The sequence below is a fragment of the Cryptotermes secundus genome, unplaced genomic scaffold (assembly GCF_002891405.2).
Source record: "Cryptotermes secundus unplaced genomic scaffold, Csec_1.0 scaffold512, whole genome shotgun sequence".
In the NCBI taxonomy this organism is placed as follows: Eukaryota; Metazoa; Arthropoda; class Insecta; order Blattodea; family Kalotermitidae; genus Cryptotermes; species Cryptotermes secundus.
Genome location: NW_019735563.1, coordinates 892,947 through 911,153, shown reverse-complemented (window position 1 = coordinate 911,153; position 18,207 = coordinate 892,947). Strand labels below are relative to the sequence as shown.

Below are 18,207 nucleotides of genomic sequence, written 5' to 3'. Positions count from 1 at the left end.
CGTATTCTGCTGAACTGCAGAATGATCTCGAAGACGTCGAATTCTTGAGAAACTTGGCCTTTCTCACCGATATCACTCAACACTTGAATGTCCTGAATCTGCAATTGCAAGGCAAGAAGCAGACAATATGTCAGATGGTTCACTTTGTTGACAGTTTCCATAAAAAGCTACATTTATTTAAGTCTGCATTGGACAAAAATAACCTTCTACAATTCCCTTGCTGTCGGAAACTCTCAGAAGAAGAAGGCTTGGAGTTTAGGGACTACACTGAAATTATTGAAGATTTGTCTTCAGAGTTCGACCGACTTTTTAACGATTTTGAGAGCTTTCGACCTGATATTTTTTTATTCAGTAACCTTTACATTGTGATATAGAATATCAGCCAGGTCATCTGCAATTAGAGCTTTGTGAACTTCAATGTGACCCATCCTTAAACACATCTCAGGTTACTGGAATTGACTTTTGGAAACTGCTTTCACCAGAACGTTACCCACTGTTACAAAATTGGGCTCTCAAACTTTGCTCTATTTTTGCAAGTACTTACATATGCGAGATAGCGTTTTCATCGCTGAAGCATGTAAAGTCTAAGAACAGGAACAGACTTTCAGATGTCGTGTTATCACATATTCTCCGAGTGGCAACCTCACAATTAGAAGTGGATTTTATATCAGTGGTTTCCAGTTTTATGAAACCACAGTGCTCTCATTAAAACAGTGTGTATATGAGGATTTAGGTATAATCATTATACCATAAAAACTATGATTGAAAGTCTTTTGTGCTCATCCCTGCTGAAAGAGGAATTTGTGCTGTTTTATGGTAAGTAATTGCAAATTTCAAGGCATTTTATTTTTCTTTCTTAAATTATAATTGCATTTTTCCACGGCATATATAAAACTAAACATAAGGCATGATCTGGACAGTGTTTCTTTAAGAAAAAATGCTCTGGGTGTAGAAGTGATAGAAGGCAATTTTTTCGATTGGTGAAATTTTCAATATCGGCTTAACATTATTGTTGCAACGTAAAATTTAAATACATAGGTTTAAATGCACTTTTTTACAGGGGTTATGACTGATTCAGTTTGGGGGGTAATACTCCCCGACCACTCTTCTGAAAGAAACACTGTATCTGGCCCCTGATAGTGTTCTGTAAACTGAATTTGGCCCTTGAGATGTATTAGGCTGGCCAACGCTGGTGTAGACTGCAGCATCCCCCACTGCATACTGTTATTCCATCAAGTTTTGCGTACTTTTAGCTGCCTTTCCAGAAATGTTCACACTTCTATAATTGTGTGCTGTGTGAGATATTTTCTTAATAATTCATCTTTCTAATTTCAGCAACCTCTAAATTAATTTGCAGCAATTGTTTATAGAATATGACATATTTTGTTGGTCCCAGATACTGCAAGAGTCCATCTCCCTCTTCATGTTTCTACTCACCATGAAGGACAAGAGTGAAGAAACTGTTACGGAGTATCCTATTCACCATGAAAGACAAGAGTGAAGAAACTCTCACGGAGTAGCCTACTCAGCATGAAGGTCAAGCGTGAAGAAACTGTCACGGAGTAGCCTACTCGGAACAGCAATTGGAAACTGTGTCTGCTCCGCACTGCAATATTTATTATGATCTGTCCCCTAATAATGATTTACAAATTCCACTCTGGCACAACGAATTGCACAATCCTTCAGGAAAACTACCAATTTTTACAAAGTATAAAATGGGGAACCTCGCTGTAAGTGACTACTCGGTTTGCAGGTCATAATCCAGAACAGTTTGCAATAAAAGTTAAAAGTACGTTTTTGTCAAACTTCACTTAATGTAAAGTAGAAAAACATGCAACAAATGTGTTCCACAAATTACACCTTCAGCAAGAAGAAATCTACGTTTATAAGTACTCTACATTAACATCCTAATAATGCACTTTCTTCTCACAATATAGAAAACACAGGACAACTTGATACTTTAAGCTTTAGAGAATTATATTTACTGCAATAGAAATTTGTATTAACTTTGTAACAACACAGATCCAAGTATATAATTGATATAGCCACTTTCTTCCTTGCTCTGTTACACACGTTTTTTCCCTAAATTTACGTGAACTTCAAACTGATTAATTTCCACGTTACTAATTATATACTAAATCAAATCATGCGAGTTACGTGGTGTAATATTTAAAAAATTCCACAATTCACGCAGAATACCTTCATATACCGTTTATCAATTCCAGGGGATCCATGTTTCCTCCACGGATCCTATGTCCGCTTTTTCTCTGTCTCTGGCCAGTCACTGACGGACAGGTATAACCACGAGATTCAGATATCTTGAAATTCTGTACGTTCAAATTTCTTCGTGCTGTCAGACTTATGAGAGTGTGCATTTGAGAATTTATCTAAACTCAATTATTATGAATACTAAAACATTTAATAATGTGTATTCACGACGCATGAATAAGGGAGTTCAATGAAATCAAAACTTTTGATGAATCCTGGCTTTAGATTACAGATATTTTAAGTATGTCTCTATGGGAAACACGCAACAATGTGACTGTCCCTGCAGGATGAGAAAATTAATGGAACCGTTTCAGTACCATACAAATACAATGAAGGTAATTAAAAAAATTAAAAAAAAAACCCTGAGACACATCAATGTTAGGAAACAAAAAACACATAAATCAGTAGATTCAATTAAATCACAAGTTCATTCCAAAAGCAGTAGCACATTTTCTTGTATGGAAATCAATTTTATTACCTTGAAACTCTCCCGTATTTCACTTAAGAATAATGAGGTAAACTAACTTCAGTCGACTTTTGAAAGGAGCAATTACAAAAAATGAGGCCTGTGTGAGCTGTGAAGTATTGCTGATTTTCAGATTATGATATTTCCATTTGACGAAAAGACTCCTTTAAATCTTACAGCAGGTACAGACGGAGATGATATTATTCTCCTTTAATTTCAAGTGCCTCTTTCAACTGTCTGGTCATGTGGCTTCGTGTGAGACAATATACAAAAATTATGATCGTTCAGAATGGTAGAAGATCGAAATACAAATGTATTAACTGTTTATGAATATTATCCTAGCATCTACCCAATGCGAATGAGGAAAATCAAAATAGGTAAAAAATTAGAGTACCTCCATCGATTATTATATTGTGGATCGTCTGAATACGGCGCTGTATGAAGACAGGGCTCCCTATGAACGCCCTCTAATTTTCTAAACTCTATCTAAATGTGAGTAATATAATAACATTATCTCTACGTAATAATGTAGGTCGATGCTCACAAGATTTAAAAAGCTATAACAAGAAACACTCCGCTGAACACAGTCCTAAGTCACTTCTATCCTCTCTTGATTCTTGATTCATATCTATTTCCATAAGATCTATTTTAACATAAAACTTCCAGTTTTCTCGGCGTCTTCGATGTCCACTTTTCCTGAGATGTTTCCGCGCAAAATTTCTGCTTTTGTGTGTTTCTATTTTCTTCACCAATATCCCCACTTGTTACGCCCATGGCAGTGCCCTATATCTCACTTTCACATCTGAGCATGATGCATCACATTTCCTATTGCATATGTTCCTGTCATCTCCCTTTACATAGCCTTGTCTCAAGTTTTTATATGGCTGTGGTTGTACTGACATGAGTTGTCCACTGTTTGAGGTCAGTTCTTCCTAAGGAATCCACAAGAGCGTCCTCCCGTCGCCTGAGGACGTTAACAGATCCAGTATCCCAAACGCTGTGTTCTCTAGTCTTTACAATACCGAATGACGGATAAAATCCAAAATCCCAGGATTTCTGTGTCTTATACACCATTGTCAGAACGCTTTAGAGTCTACTTACAAATATGTTATTATTACAAAAAACTCACGGGAATTCCAATGTTACTTAAATAAATAAATACCACGAAATGCCCCAAATATATGTGTGCATACTGTTATGCACCTGTTATGCCATGGTGACAGGGGGCGTGGTGGTATCTCCGCTGTCACCTTCTGTACTGCAATCACAGGAGTAGGGCTAAGGAAACTGCTAAATTTCTTCCTCTATTGTTTCTCCATTGGCTAGAGGCACACTATTCGCAGGGTTTGGCAGGACGGCGCAGGTGCGAAATGTGGTAAGGGAGGAAATCACAACAACAGAAACCCACATCTCACCCTGTGCTACCCTATATTAGTATAAACAAGCAATATACAGTTATATACATTTTAGTAATATCACAAAGAGCCGACTGGTGTCGGATTACCATTACACTTTCTTAGACGATTCTTGGACCTCAACTCTCTCTCTCTTTTCACCCAGTTGCGGGTCGCTAGTCTCCTCTTTCTCCTGTTCTACTCAACCACTATATATATATATATATACACACTTCCCTGCATCAAGACACACCCTCTGCTGTCTCTACATTACACCTGGCTACCTCTGCATCACTCCGTTGGATCACTCTTACGCCCTGTACACTTGTATTGTTCCTAACTCGTGTCCCATTGGAGGAGTTTCACTTTAATAATATCACAATCATTAAGCAGGGCGATAAGAGTAGTTCCACTTACTTTGGGTTAAGTCTGCAGACGGATGGCGTTGCCTGATGTCTAGTAGGTGCCCCTTCGGCCGCAAATGAGCCAAATTTACTGTTTCAATAATCCCCCCTAATAATTTGCTCTCCGGGTTATATACCTTTATTCATGCTAACTCATTACTTTCCTGGAGGGTGTAAGTCCGCCTATAATGACGTTTTGTCCCAATTGGTTGGCTGCGATCCTTAGGGTGGACACGCCTCTCCTACTGCTAGCCCATTTGGCTAACACGTTTACCTGCAAACGTCCCTCCGTTCACTTAAATGTAAATTCTGTAGAGTTAGCAGTTCAGTATTCACCCAACGTCATTCTGCTGACAAGACATCGACGCGTCAAAGGCTAACGCCGTCTAACTCCATACGAAGAAATTCCTTGAAGTTTCTTAACCCTTCTTACATCCTCTTTCGTACATCTTACAAGAAATTCCCAAGACTAATTCAATTCCAACCAACACTTTCCCCTAAAAATATAAAAAGTTAAATACTCTTTTAACATATTACCGGGAGTCGGCCTTCAGGGCACAACACATACACATGCCGATGTCAGTCAAAAAGTTTATACCCGTCTTCACGGACAAGATACCTTAATGTAACGTTACGTTCTTTCAGCAAATCAGCATCAAGCTGGCTTAAAGCAGTGTGTGCTTGCTGTCTGTTTCATGTTGGTTTCTTGCTTAGGTTTTTCTTAAACCATGAAGTTCGAGGCGATATATCCGTCCTAAACGTCGGTTGATTTTCAGCAGGCTATGCCACTTCACAGTATATTCACAGACTCTAGTATATGAACATCAAACAGAACATATAATGTGATCATTTTCTCCAAACTTGCACTGAAATAGCGTTCAACTTTTCCTTTACCTCATACATTTAAATACGGGTACATACATCACAATGACGGTCTATACGATCCACAGTAGAACACATGAAATAATTTTCAGGTTTATTCTTAATTTAATTTTTTTCTAAGTAATACAAACTTATTGCAAAGTACAAAGTTCAGAATATCAGAATTTTAAGTCAATATTATTGAACGCGACCCCTTATTGTTCGTTTGCAAGATGTAACTTCCATGACCTCATATTCGTTTTTAATATTTGAGACAAACTGTCATGATTTACGGGTGTGTGTCTATAGAAGGGGTATGGCTTTGATATTGGATTTAATAACCACTTGTACACCCAACTCAGAAATATATTTTGCAGATTGCTGACACACACAGATTTGTGTTCCCAGGTTATTAAATTCTCCACTAGCCGTTTCCTGGAAACGGTTTCCACCGAGAGGGTTTTTTCACCTTCCCGCACTGAGATCATTGGGTCACAGCCGCCCGCGCAGAACTCTTCTCCACTCACAACTCAACTAACTGGGTCCCTACCTGGCTGCCTTATCACACCAATCCCCAATTCTTCTCTTCACAGACTGACTTCCAACCGACAACTGACAACTGAACTCTCTCACCATCCAGCTACTTCACGTCACTTCACTCTACTGAACTCCTGTCAACTAACTCAGAGTCAGAGTCATGTTGCAACTGACGGTCATTCAGTCTGTCTAACTTAGTGTCGAGCGCCAGCTGTGGTTCATGACCAGATATGTCTTTTGAATGAAGGTTACTGTCTTGTCTATGTGGAGCGCCCTCTCTGACGAGAGGTCGGGTCTGTCATTTGTCAGTCAGTCTGTATTAATAAGTCCACTCTCTGTATCTACATATATTTACATTTACACGCTTATTCTTACTTCAATGCACAATATATACAAGGCCTCTGTTAGTCCAGGCTCGGTACAGTAGTTTTGCCGCCCTCCTCTTCTTCTTTCGTCGTTACCGCTCAGTGAGACTTCAAGCCTCTCGAGTTGGTCTTCGCTTATTACCGTCCTTCACGTCCGCCCCTTTGTGGTCTGCACTTGTATCCGCCGCTTCCTGTTGCTTTCTGGTTCAGGGTAAGGAGTGGGATTATTCTGAATTTGGATTTGTGTGGGCGCCAGTGGACTTGGATGACATCCACGAGTTTTGAACGGGGAAAACAAAGGTGGGGATTTGGATGGGGGGGACGTTTGGGGTTCCGACTGCTCAGACGGCAGGACGAGATTCTGTCTCAGGGCGACTAATGGGCCTTGCTCACACAGGGAGAGAGAAAACACTGAAAAACACACCCTTCACCAACACTGTTGCGTTTATTGTAGATGTTCACTACAATTACCTATTACCCGGCTGTAGCACTTTGAATTGTACACTGGACTCGGGCCAACACCGATTTAACGTCCGGGAGGTTACTACTGACTCCGGTTATTCCCTTTGGCTAATCACTCCCGCTATTTCCTTCTGATGACTTGTAATAACTTGTAATAACTGACTGCTCTGGAGAGGCAGACGTCCCGACGGTTCCGGGAACGCCTGGATTCCTCTCCTCTGAAATTTTGCTGATTGGCTGAACCTCAAATTTGGGTGTTTCTTTCATTTGCATTCAGCCAATCCCTAACCAGATCCATGTTAATTTGGGCCTAAGTACAACACGGTCCCTCTGACAGCTCTTAAATAAATGGAGGTACGCTAACAATCGCTCGGTACGCCCCTTCGAAAATTATTGCGACTCGTTTCTGTCAAGTCTCAAATTTTCAAGGACTCGAACCGTCGAAGTTAAGCATTGAAAGCCCTAGAAAACACAGCGGGATACTTCCTGCTCCGTTCTGGGTCTTCAAGTGACCTGCAGCTTGCTTGTCCCTCAGAAAGACCAGATGTTGTCCTTGGAGTCTGCTGGTGCTGGGGTCAATTATGTATCATCTATTGTTAACAGTAGTACCTTTCGTTTCCATGTAGTGCATTGTAATTAACAATGTAAATGAAAAGCATTCCTGAGGTCCCTGCATGGTGCGGTTACAGTAGATTATGCCCTCTTTTTTTTCTTAGTATTATTAGCTACCACGGCAGTCTAGTCACTTGAACGGTCGTATGCCTGACCGCCGCCAAGTTTAAGCCTCTTATACTTTAGGCCTCCTGTCCATTGGAAGCGGAAAGCTGCGGAAAGTTGCGATGAGGAGTTCGTCTGAACATGCACGGAAACGGCCTAACGATCCTAACAGCTTGCATCAGGTTAGACTGCGTCCAGTAGTAGCAGCACTGTTCGTCAGTGAACGCGCGTATACTTGCGAACTGCGAAATATCCAGATTGGTTTGGATTTTTCGGACGAAGAGCTGCGTTCATTTAAAAATGGATGTTGAAAAGTTGATACTCTTAGTGCAAGAAAGAAAGAATTTATGGGATCAACGAGATGCTAATTATCACATGCGAAATGTGCAGAATAGGTTATGGAGCGAGATTTCGAGGGAAATGAACGAGCCAGGTACATTTCAAGGATTGTTTACAAAATACATTTTGAAAGTGTCTCTTACATCACAGGCCCTAGCAGTACTTCTATTTTCACCTCTGGTAGCAAATCTATTTAAGTGAGGGTTACTTGGTTCAACTGTAGTAGGTCGTAAATCTGTCATTCCTTCTTTGTCTATTATTATATTGTGTAATAAGCAAATGCATTTTACAATCTGTTCTGCTCGCTCGGGAGTAACTTCCAATGCTTTCAGAAGTATTCGCCACTTATTACTCACTATGCCGAAAGCACACTCTACCACTTGTCTTGCATGTGCCAAACGCTTATTAAAAATTTCTTCTTCAGATCCTAGCCTCCTTTGAGGGTAAGGGCGCATCAAAAATGTTTTCAAGGGATACTCCTCATCCCCAACTAGAACATAGGGTACTGGTAATTCAGTACCAGGTAGTTCTGTCTCGCAATTCACTTTAAGGGCCCCACGTTCAAGCTGTTTGGCTAAGTTAGAATATCCAAAGATACCACTATCGCTCTGCTTTCCATAGGCTCCAACATCGATACAAATGAACCTGTAGTCTGCTGCTACCACTCCTTGCAATACGATAGAGAAGTATTTCTTATAGTTGTAATACATACTACGAGATTGTTTTGGGCATTTGATTCTAATGTGTTTTCCGTCTATGCTGCCGACGCAATTGGGAAATCTCCATTTCCGATAAAATTCGGCTGCTATGTGATCTACTTGTTCTTCAGAAGGGAATGGCGCATGGTCATTGCGTAATAATTCCCATATCACATTACATGTTTCATGAATAATTCTTCCCACTGTTACATCTGACATACGAAAAGAGTAACCCTACGTTTTGAAATACGATCCAGTTGTTAGGTACCTGAAAAAAATAAAGCCCTTATTGCAATGTTATAACTTATTGGACGACACTATCATGCATTTATTGAGATGTTCGAATATTACTTTTTAAAATGTACAACGGTGCTATTTCAGTTGAGGGCATTAAGAAGAGATGGAGGGGACTGCGGGACACGTTCCGGAAGGAATTAAAGAAATGTAGGGACAAACGATCTGGAAGTGGCGGAGACACGTCACATGAAGCTAAGTGGGCTTTTTTCAACCAACTATGGTTTTTGACAGATACTGTTGAGCCTAGAAGTATGACAAATAGTGTTTCTGTTGTTCTAGAAGACAGTAATGAAATGGACACTGAAAATAACGACTTTCAAAGTGACTCTACTGCGACACTCTCTAGTCCTCATCAATTAGATCTGGAGAATGCTGCAGGTCCCGCTCAAGAAAATGACGAAGATCAGCAAGTAAATATACCTACAGCAAAAAATAAATAAAACATTCAAGAGCCCACAAAAAAGGGAAAGGAAAGGAGAGTTGATTACGATGACAAGTTATTGGAAACTGAAACTAAGAAGTTGAGTTACTTTGAACAAAGCTCAAAAACGAAACAAGACAGCGACTACCAATTTCTAACGAGTCTGCTACCAACTCTACAGGCTATACCCAATGAAAGAAAGTTGCACGTACGCATGAGTTTGATGAATGTGATATTACAGGAACAGGAGCTAAGTCGTAGTGCAATGACCACGCCAAATGCTTCACCCCTATCATCTGAGTCATCTTTCAGTTCCCAGAATAATCAGGTTTCAACATTAGATAATAATGCTGCAGTGTATTAACAGTCATTTTGATCCCCAGCAATTGTAAATGAAACTCAATGTAACTGTATGCTGAATTATAACAATTAAAATACAAACAATGACACACGCTTGTTTTCTTAAATCCTTGCCTTAGAGTTACGGCCAGACGTTCTTCAGGTGAAATAGTTTCTCGGAAGGTACTGTACTTCTTCAATTGATCTTGTACTTTGTTTAACAGGCATTGAAATGTATCACATTTCATGAGGAAATAACCAAAATACTGTGACTCGTCTTTTTTTAAATCTTTACACATATGAGAAAATTCACCAAACATTTGTCTTTTCGATAAAATATCGTTTACCCACTGCTGTCTCCTTTTCTGAGCTCTTCGTCTCGCTAATAACAGAGGCGTTTCCAGTGCATAAAGATCACACAAATCTTCATGGAGCGCCATGATCTCACAGGCATGGACGAATGCTGATTCGGCCGAATACGCAGACAAAGAACGCTAGTGTTCGCAGGAATCCGCTTTCAGTGGACGAATAGCGTTAANTACACACAGAGCTACTCAAAATAAACTGATTAGTGACGCAAGTTACTAATGAGTCCGCAATGAGTCACTTCCAATGTGACTGAATGGAACACCACACAGCGCTACTGATCAGTAACGCGTTACCAACCCGTTAGTAATAAGTTCCAGGCAACTCCGCGGCCAAGTCACTAGGGTCAGTAGGGACTGAAGTAGCTCAGTTTCTTGGTGACTTTCTTCAAGATGTGCGAACAACAGCTGGATACGTTATTTGTAGGATAAGTTGAAAAACATCCTGTTTTGACAATTTTACGCTTCCTGGATATTCGAAGAAAGATAAAAGTGAAAAGGCATGGGATGAAGTTCGAAAGAGTGAATATGACAGGTATGTACTATTTTATTTTTTAATGTCGCAGAGTGGAAATATTAAAAAACGGTTCGAATATGAATTAATTATTAATTAATTATGTAAGTATATACATAATTAAGTGATTATGAGGTTATAATTAAACTGTGGAGAGTTTTCGATTTCAAAATTAGTTAGGTTATATTGTAGGTTCATAAACAAAATTTCCACTGCCAGGGTAGAGATGCTAGTGGGGTAAGAAAATAGTTTGCCAAATAACTCCTCAGAGCCGTTGCAGGAGAATTCATGTGTATTGTCATGTTTTGTGGTTGAGGTTGTACCACACGGCTATCAACTTCACTTCCCGTGAATTCGTCTGTTGGCATGTACTGAAGCCCCTCTAGTTTTCGTACATAGTTGTGAAGAACACAGACAGCTTTGATGACAAAGTCCACGTACTTTGGATCCCGGATGCGGATAGGACCATTCAAAACAGCGAACTTCTCGCAGGTCATGCCAAAAGCACATTCAATTGTTTTCCTTCCTCGGCTCAATCTGTAGTTGAAAATTCTTTTCACATTATCAAGAATTTTTTGAGGGTAGGGTCTCATCATATATCGCGCCAACGGGAAAGCTTCATCGGCAACAAAGTAATAAGGAAACGTACTGTCACTATTATGGTATTTCAATGGTGAGGCGGGAGGGATATCGAGTCTGTTATTCAGGATCCAATGTTTTATGGCTGAGGCACGGAATATGCCCCCATCGCTGTTTCTTCCAGCATAGCCGGTTTCGATCATTGTGAATATACCGTCGGCATCGCAGCAAGCCATTAACACTATCGAATGATATGATTTATAGTTGAAATTAGTAGAGCCAGTATTTGCAAATTTCTTGATTCTGACATGCTTGCCGTCTATAGCGCCTATGCAATTGGGAAGATTACAGAGGGATTCAAATCGTACTGCTGTTGCTTCCTACTGGTCCCTTGTTGGGACATGCATGTCAGTCTCCTTCAGCGTTTCCCAAATCGCTTTTGATGTCTCAGCCACAATGTGACCAACTGTGGACTCCCCTCGAGCAAAATACGCAGCAATCGATGTAAATGTTCCACCAGTTCCTAAATATCTGTACAAAAAATCAATAAAATTACGATGAGAAATCTTCATAAATATAAAATGAAAAAATTTGTTAATATCTTTTATATATGAGTATATTTTATATTTTATAAATAAGAAAAGAAAAATGGTCAGGGCACCACCAGTTAAGCAATAATAAATTTGTTTGTTTCAGTGGCTCAATGCAAAGAAAGATGGAAAAACCTACGTGCTGTTTATACTCGAAACATGAAATGCTCCAAAAGTGGTTCGGGAGCAAAGCCAAAGAAAGCGTACTACCTTTTAGAAGCTATGCAGTTTTGTCTTCCATATATTAAGGCATTAGGTACGCCTTCAGGGAATTTACCCCGTCCACCACAACAGGAAGAAAATGAGCTATTCGAAAATAATGACACTGGAAGTATAGTATTGCCAGAACCTCCTTTATCGCAACAGGAGCTTCAATCGCCGCCGCCACAGCCACTACCACTGCTCTCCACCCAAACTGCTGAAATGTCTCAACAGTGGGAAACTCTGCCTGGACCTTCACCATCACATCATATACCGAAGAAGAAGCGTTTCGTGAACAATGAAGCAGTTGACAAAGCGTTCATCGATTACTTTCAGGCCAAAAAAACCAAAACGTTGACCAAAACAGGCCTTGCCAACCAGGATCCAAAAAGTGAGGGGCTGAAAATGTTCCTTCTAAGCATGCTGCCTGATCTTCTGAAAATGTCTGATGAAGAGGTGCGACATTTCAGGCGTAAGGCCCTAGATATTGTTGACGAGATTTTGTCAACGCGCACTNCACGCACTCCCTCATAATTGTGTTTTGTTTTTGTATGACAGGGGAAATTATTTGCACAAGTTCTAAATAACTTTCTTTAGACATTCGATGGAACGCTAAAAATTTGGCATCTGAAACTTCGAGCTCTTTAGCAGCAACAAATAATCGTCGGTGGAAATTTCTTTCAAGGTACGGATGAACCCAGAATCTTCTTCGTATTCTTTCTCTTCTATAGCAATGAAAATATAATAATATGACAGCTTCATCGCTTGAACTGTCACTGGAATCATCACTAACCAACAAAGACCGAGATGATGGTCTTTCCATGATTTCACTGAACAAACTACTGATTTCGATCTTTTTTGAGTAGCTTCGTCTGTGGATCCGCGTCACTAATGAGTCAGTAACTGATTGCTGATTCCAGTCGCAAACCAGTTCCGTTTATTTTGAGTAGCTCCGTGTGTAGACGGCCTTACAACTAACTCGGCTGCTGTCCTCGTTATAAATATTCGGGGACTCCCGACAGAAAACACCGCCTCAAACAATCCTACTAAGGTTGCCATGGGCGGTTGTCTACCAACAGACTGGATATCGTTTCCGCGAAAGCGTGTCTGCCGACCCTTACTTGGAAACGTGTCTTTGTTTGCCCGTCTATTGCATGGCAACTCCTGCACTGGTTTTCCGCTTCGGGGTCTCTGAACAGCAACGGGTCTAACTACACAATGCATATTTAGACTTGCCAATATTACCGTGTTGTGCTGTGCAGAGAGGAATATCTATTGCTACTGCTTCCCTTATAAACTCATATGCATTCTCTTAGGCAAACACACACACATAACTTCAATTAAATTATATCAACTGACTTAGATTTATTAAATTTCAGGTTCTTTCAGAGCTGTGACTATAAGCAGTAGTAACCCGAAATTGTGAATTTCCCTAGGTCATTAAAAGTCCTTTAAGAGTCTCAGAGACAGATATCGCCTACAAGTTCAAGGTCAACGAGTAACACGAGCAAGAAACTACCAATGAACAGTGGGCAAGCAGAGAGCTCTTGAGAGAACATAACATTTGTTATCCTAAATTACGACTGATGATAACGGTTCTATATTTGAACCCCTGCCAGAGACCCAAACATCAGGGCAACTCTGCAAGTTGGAGAAGGAGAGAGAGAGAGAGAGAGCACGCGCTCCGTTTGGATGAATATAACGTTACAGGAAAGGACAACCAGATGTATTTTAACGTATAAGGTGTATGCGTAACTAATAACTGTGGGTTGTTCCTGATTTGATGACTGGGTCTATTGGACGTCTCTATTACAATTACACTTGAGTTCAGCATCGCACACCTCAAACCCCTTCTTGATAACGAATCTCTCGCTGTTGCCTAGATCTTGAAATGACTTCCAGTCTCTACAATGTGCTATCTGGGTCTTTGAAATTTGGAACTGAAATAACTTATTGCGAACCGAATATAGAACACCCAGTCACATAGTTCATTCCTGTGTTATTCGCGGTTTCCAAGAAAAGTTTCAAAATCTATGAGCAAGAGCTTTATTTATACAAGCGTTTTCGTTGTCACGGAAACGTGTATCAGCTAACCGTTGTCTAGCAACAGACGTCCCTGTTGTGCTTTTCTTACTACATACTTCCGGCCTTCAAACGTCATGTCACAGTATGCTACTGGTACTTCGAAGAATTCACGAAATGAAACAAACTCCCAAAGGAATTCAGATGTTGTAAACTGAATTAAAAGAAATGTAACACATCCGTGCAAAACTGCAAGTAGAAGAGCCAAATTGCCTGACTTACGAAAATTTGCATTAACAGAGAACACGGAATATTAACCAAGTTAGGTGTAGCCAGCTTTTACTCGGCTAATAGCGACTTGATGAATTCCATCGAAAGCCTAAAATGACTACGCCTTTAAGTAAATACCGTTAGTACTTGGTCTTATCAATGTCGACAAGAAATAACAGCGGCGCTCGCAAACTGAGATTGGCTGGGCGGGTAGAAAAACTGCAATACTGTATATCCTACCGGCGAATGGTGGAAGGGGAAGACGGGACAATTTTGTCAATATGAAACAGGGAAATCTATAAATATACTCGAAATTGAACATAAATAACACTTACAAAGAAACGGCTTCTACTGAGAATATCGGTATATTAGAGGAGGTGCGAACCAGGAATATAAATATTGTGTTGTGAGAATGCAAACACTGCGACGAGATAACCTTGTTCCCCTCTTATACACTTATACAATGTCAAGATCAGACAGATGATCTCTTACGCGTAATTACACAAAAAGTAGATATTCATGAAAAATATATAATTTTCACAGAACTGGATCAAAAACTCGGTTAAGTTTCTGAATTCTTGACCTATAATACTTCTCCGTGTCTTTAATTACACAATTTTCCAATATATAAGTTGAAACGTTTCAGGTGAAATTCATTGCCTTCCTGAACAAAGTAACTGCCCTCCTGAGTCACGCAACCGAAAAAGAAAAATTAAGACCTCAGCGAACATCGTGGTTCATAAATATTGCACGGCAAACAGTGGGCCGTAGCTCAGGCAGGCCTAAATAGAAATGCTGGTAGGATCCCTGAGCTCTCCAGTTGAACGCCGTAGCCCCTGAGTGGCAGACGTCCGTGTGGGCATTGTCTTTTAGACTGAACTGCTCGTACATTAAAATTATCTCGTATTTGTTCTTGTAAGTAAGGAATTTTGCGGTGAGAATGAAGGAGCCCCTGGCATGTGATGTGACGGAGAATCGCTTTCGTATAATTTTAACGTTCCTGAGAATGGCAGGGGTCCAAATCAACACGAAACATGCATCGATACTTCATTCCACCTACAGCGCCTTGATGGCAATCAATGCTTACGCGCTGGGTCTCGCATTTTATATGGATATCATCACACACAACGATGACTTGAAGAATTTTATGAAGTCTTTCCGAATACTGATTTCAAGTTCAGTCTCATATTGGGTGCATCTTAATTTAAGGTAAATCAAATATTATATCTTCTTGAGGTCCTGTACGCTACTTACATCCTGGTATCAGAAAATGTTTCAGCGGCTACGTGAAAACAGTATACACAAAAACCAATCCCAGTACGAGTCTGTCGGTCCGAAGATGGTGATGTAAGTGAATGTGAAAGTGATACATTGGTGAAAGCAGCGAAATATACACCCTTTATATCCTACGCGAAGTTTCAAAACACGAAACGACATTTGAAGTTTTGTGAGATTTGAGGATCTCTCAGGGGAAACTACTGTATTCTGAGATGTGAGAACGTGTAGTGTGCTAGACGTTTGCCGATATTTTACATGACTCTGAAGAAAGATGTAATATTTTGTTCAGAATTGTGTCCGATCTACGAGACTACATCATGAAACCACCGAAAAGTCCATAATTTTTAACATTTTTGTTTTGACTTGTGTTCCAGCTGGCGTTTGCGTGATTTTGAGCGTGTGCTTCGTCTCACGAAATGCTTCATATGGGAAGACAACCCGACCAGAGATCCTAACACGGAACACCGTACACTAGCGGGGTGGATACCGCACCTTCAGGAAGTTATGAAGTATTCATTTGCATTCGTAGCTTCCTTTCATCTGGTATAATCAGGAGTACGGATATGTATATCCCATGAATTGGTGTTGAGCGCCTGGTACCCTTTTGATAGTGTCCGCTGTCCGGGATACGAACTCACACTTCTCATGTAAGTAATTCTGTACTTTTCCTGCTTGTAATTTTATTGTAATCAGTTAGGCATGGAAGCCATGGAATTGAGGATAGACTAAAGTTAGTTTCAATAACAATCATATTATCTGATATGTTGGGTTTTTGGACTTTATCCATCGTCCTGATTTTTAAGATAACAAATAAAAACATGACGTTTCGGAAATTGGATCTGTCCAGTGATTGAGGCTAGCTCTTTCTAACGGACCCAACTGAATAGGTGTTTTCCTTCACCTGAGGAAGGAAACAGATCCAGTTTCCGAAACGTCGTGTTTTTATTTGTTATCTTAAAAACCAGGACGATGGATAAAGTCCAAAAACCCAACATATCAGTGTGTTATACACCATCGTCAGAATCCTATAGTAACTAATCATATTATCACTGGTCACGGTAAAGTAAGATTTACTTAAAATTAAAGTCAAACCCAGGTGATCCAAAACAACCTCATGACCCAGTAACTTCTTGAAAATCAATGAACATTTAAAAGTACATTATTTAATCAGTGAAAGTTTTACACAGTTCCAGTATTGGTGGGCAGTGTCCTACAGTCTGGGCCAAATTACAATTTAGTGCTGTAACAGAAACTAACTAAATTTTCGAATTGACACATATTTCTGAAGAAAGCTATATCTTCACTGTATTTGAAATGAATTTACGTCATTTTTGTTCATTTATAACTCCAATTATAATAAATAATGATTATTGTATTTTATAGAATATTTGGTCGTAGTCTAAGTTGGTAACACATTTGACTGATCCGTTATCTAATATTTTATCATCACCAAAATTTGGTGTTTACTGACGTTTAAACAATGTCGCCTAACTCATCTGAGTGAGTTTATATTACATAAAGAATGTATCCATGGAGACTGGAATGAAAGCAGGAACTTTCGAAAGATTGCGCACTTCTGTGCAAGATGGACATGAACGCTGTGTTGAAATGCATGGGAACCAAAGGCAAGATTTGCTGCAGACACCACACGCATATAGACCGTACTCTGCAGGCATTCGCTTCTGCGCACACTCGACAGGGACTTTTTGCACATTTTATTGTATACGCTGTAACCCCCATAAAATGTTGGTATAAAATTTCTTGATACAAAGATAGAGATGGAACTCTGTTAATGTTGTAATTTCATACCATTAAATCGTCCCTGTTCTTTTTAATTATACAATTTCGAACCATCTTTCATAAAAGTTTTCAAGCCAAATAGCTCAGTTCCTTAAACAGTCACTGCATTCTACACTCGCGCAAACGCAGAAGGAATCAAAAGCCAGAAGAGAACTGCGCACATCATAAACGCTGCGTAGCAAACAACGGCCGCTGCTTCAGGAAGACCTGCACGCCAATGCTGAAGGAAACGCTGCGCACTTCAGTTGAACCGCGTAGCCCCTGAGAGGCAGACGTCCGTGTGTGCATTGCAGCTAAAGTGGAAATCTTCATATCAGTTACAACATTTACTTTGGTATCCGTACGTATTTGTGTCTGTAAGAAAAGAATTTGATAATGAAGACGAAGGAACCGCAGTCGTGTGATGTGACAGAGAATCGCTTTCGTACCATTTTAACTTTCCTGAGAATGGCAGGTGTCCCCTTCAACGTAAAGAATGCGTCCATACTTCGTTCCACCTATAACACCTTGATGATAATCAATGGTTACGCTATGTACATCGGAATGTATGTGGATATCATCACAAACATCGATGACTTGAAGGTTTTTATGAAGACTTTCCGAATACTGAATGCGAATACAATCGTATGTTGGATGCATATAAATTTAAGGTGAATAAATTATCATGTACAAAGTCAATAGAATCAATAGAAAGTCCGTCCAGTGTAACAATTTGTAGGTCACTTCTTTATCACTTCTGCCTTACATGTTTCGGTTTAATACAACCATCATCAGAGGCACCTAGTACAATCATGAAAACACTGTCGTTGTTTAAGATGTACACAGTTTTGTTTGCTGCGTGGACGCTGCTACAATATGTCGACGTGATAGTGTAACGGACCAAAAATAAAACAATTCAAAATTATCATGTCTTCCTGTGGTGTTATGAGCTACGAAAATCCAGGTATCAGAATGGGTTTCAGTGGCTACGTGAAATACTATACTCAGAATACAATCATAATACGAGACTGTAGGTCCGAA

The 18,207-nt window shown here is 39.9% G+C and overlaps 2 protein-coding genes across 2 annotated transcripts in view; one reads left to right on the top strand and one right to left on the bottom strand.

Annotated features, from left to right (window-relative positions):
- Positions 1–1,501, top strand: part of LOC111869596 — a 37,248-nt gene extending 35,747 nt beyond the window's left edge. Inside the window, exon 8 of the mRNA XM_033753481.1 lies at positions 1,397–1,501. Within this exon, the coding sequence (XP_033609372.1) occupies positions 1,397–1,501 (105 nt within the window). The remainder of the gene's footprint in view (positions 1–1,396) is intronic.
- A 6,413-nt stretch (positions 1,502–7,914) lies between these two features.
- On the bottom strand, positions 7,915–8,523 carry LOC111869590 (protein ALP1-like). Its single transcript, XM_023861230.1, has one exon. The coding sequence runs from the start codon at positions 8,521–8,523 to the stop codon at positions 7,915–7,917; it is 609 nt and encodes a 202-aa protein (XP_023716998.1).
- Positions 8,524–18,207: the final 9,684 nt, after the last annotated feature.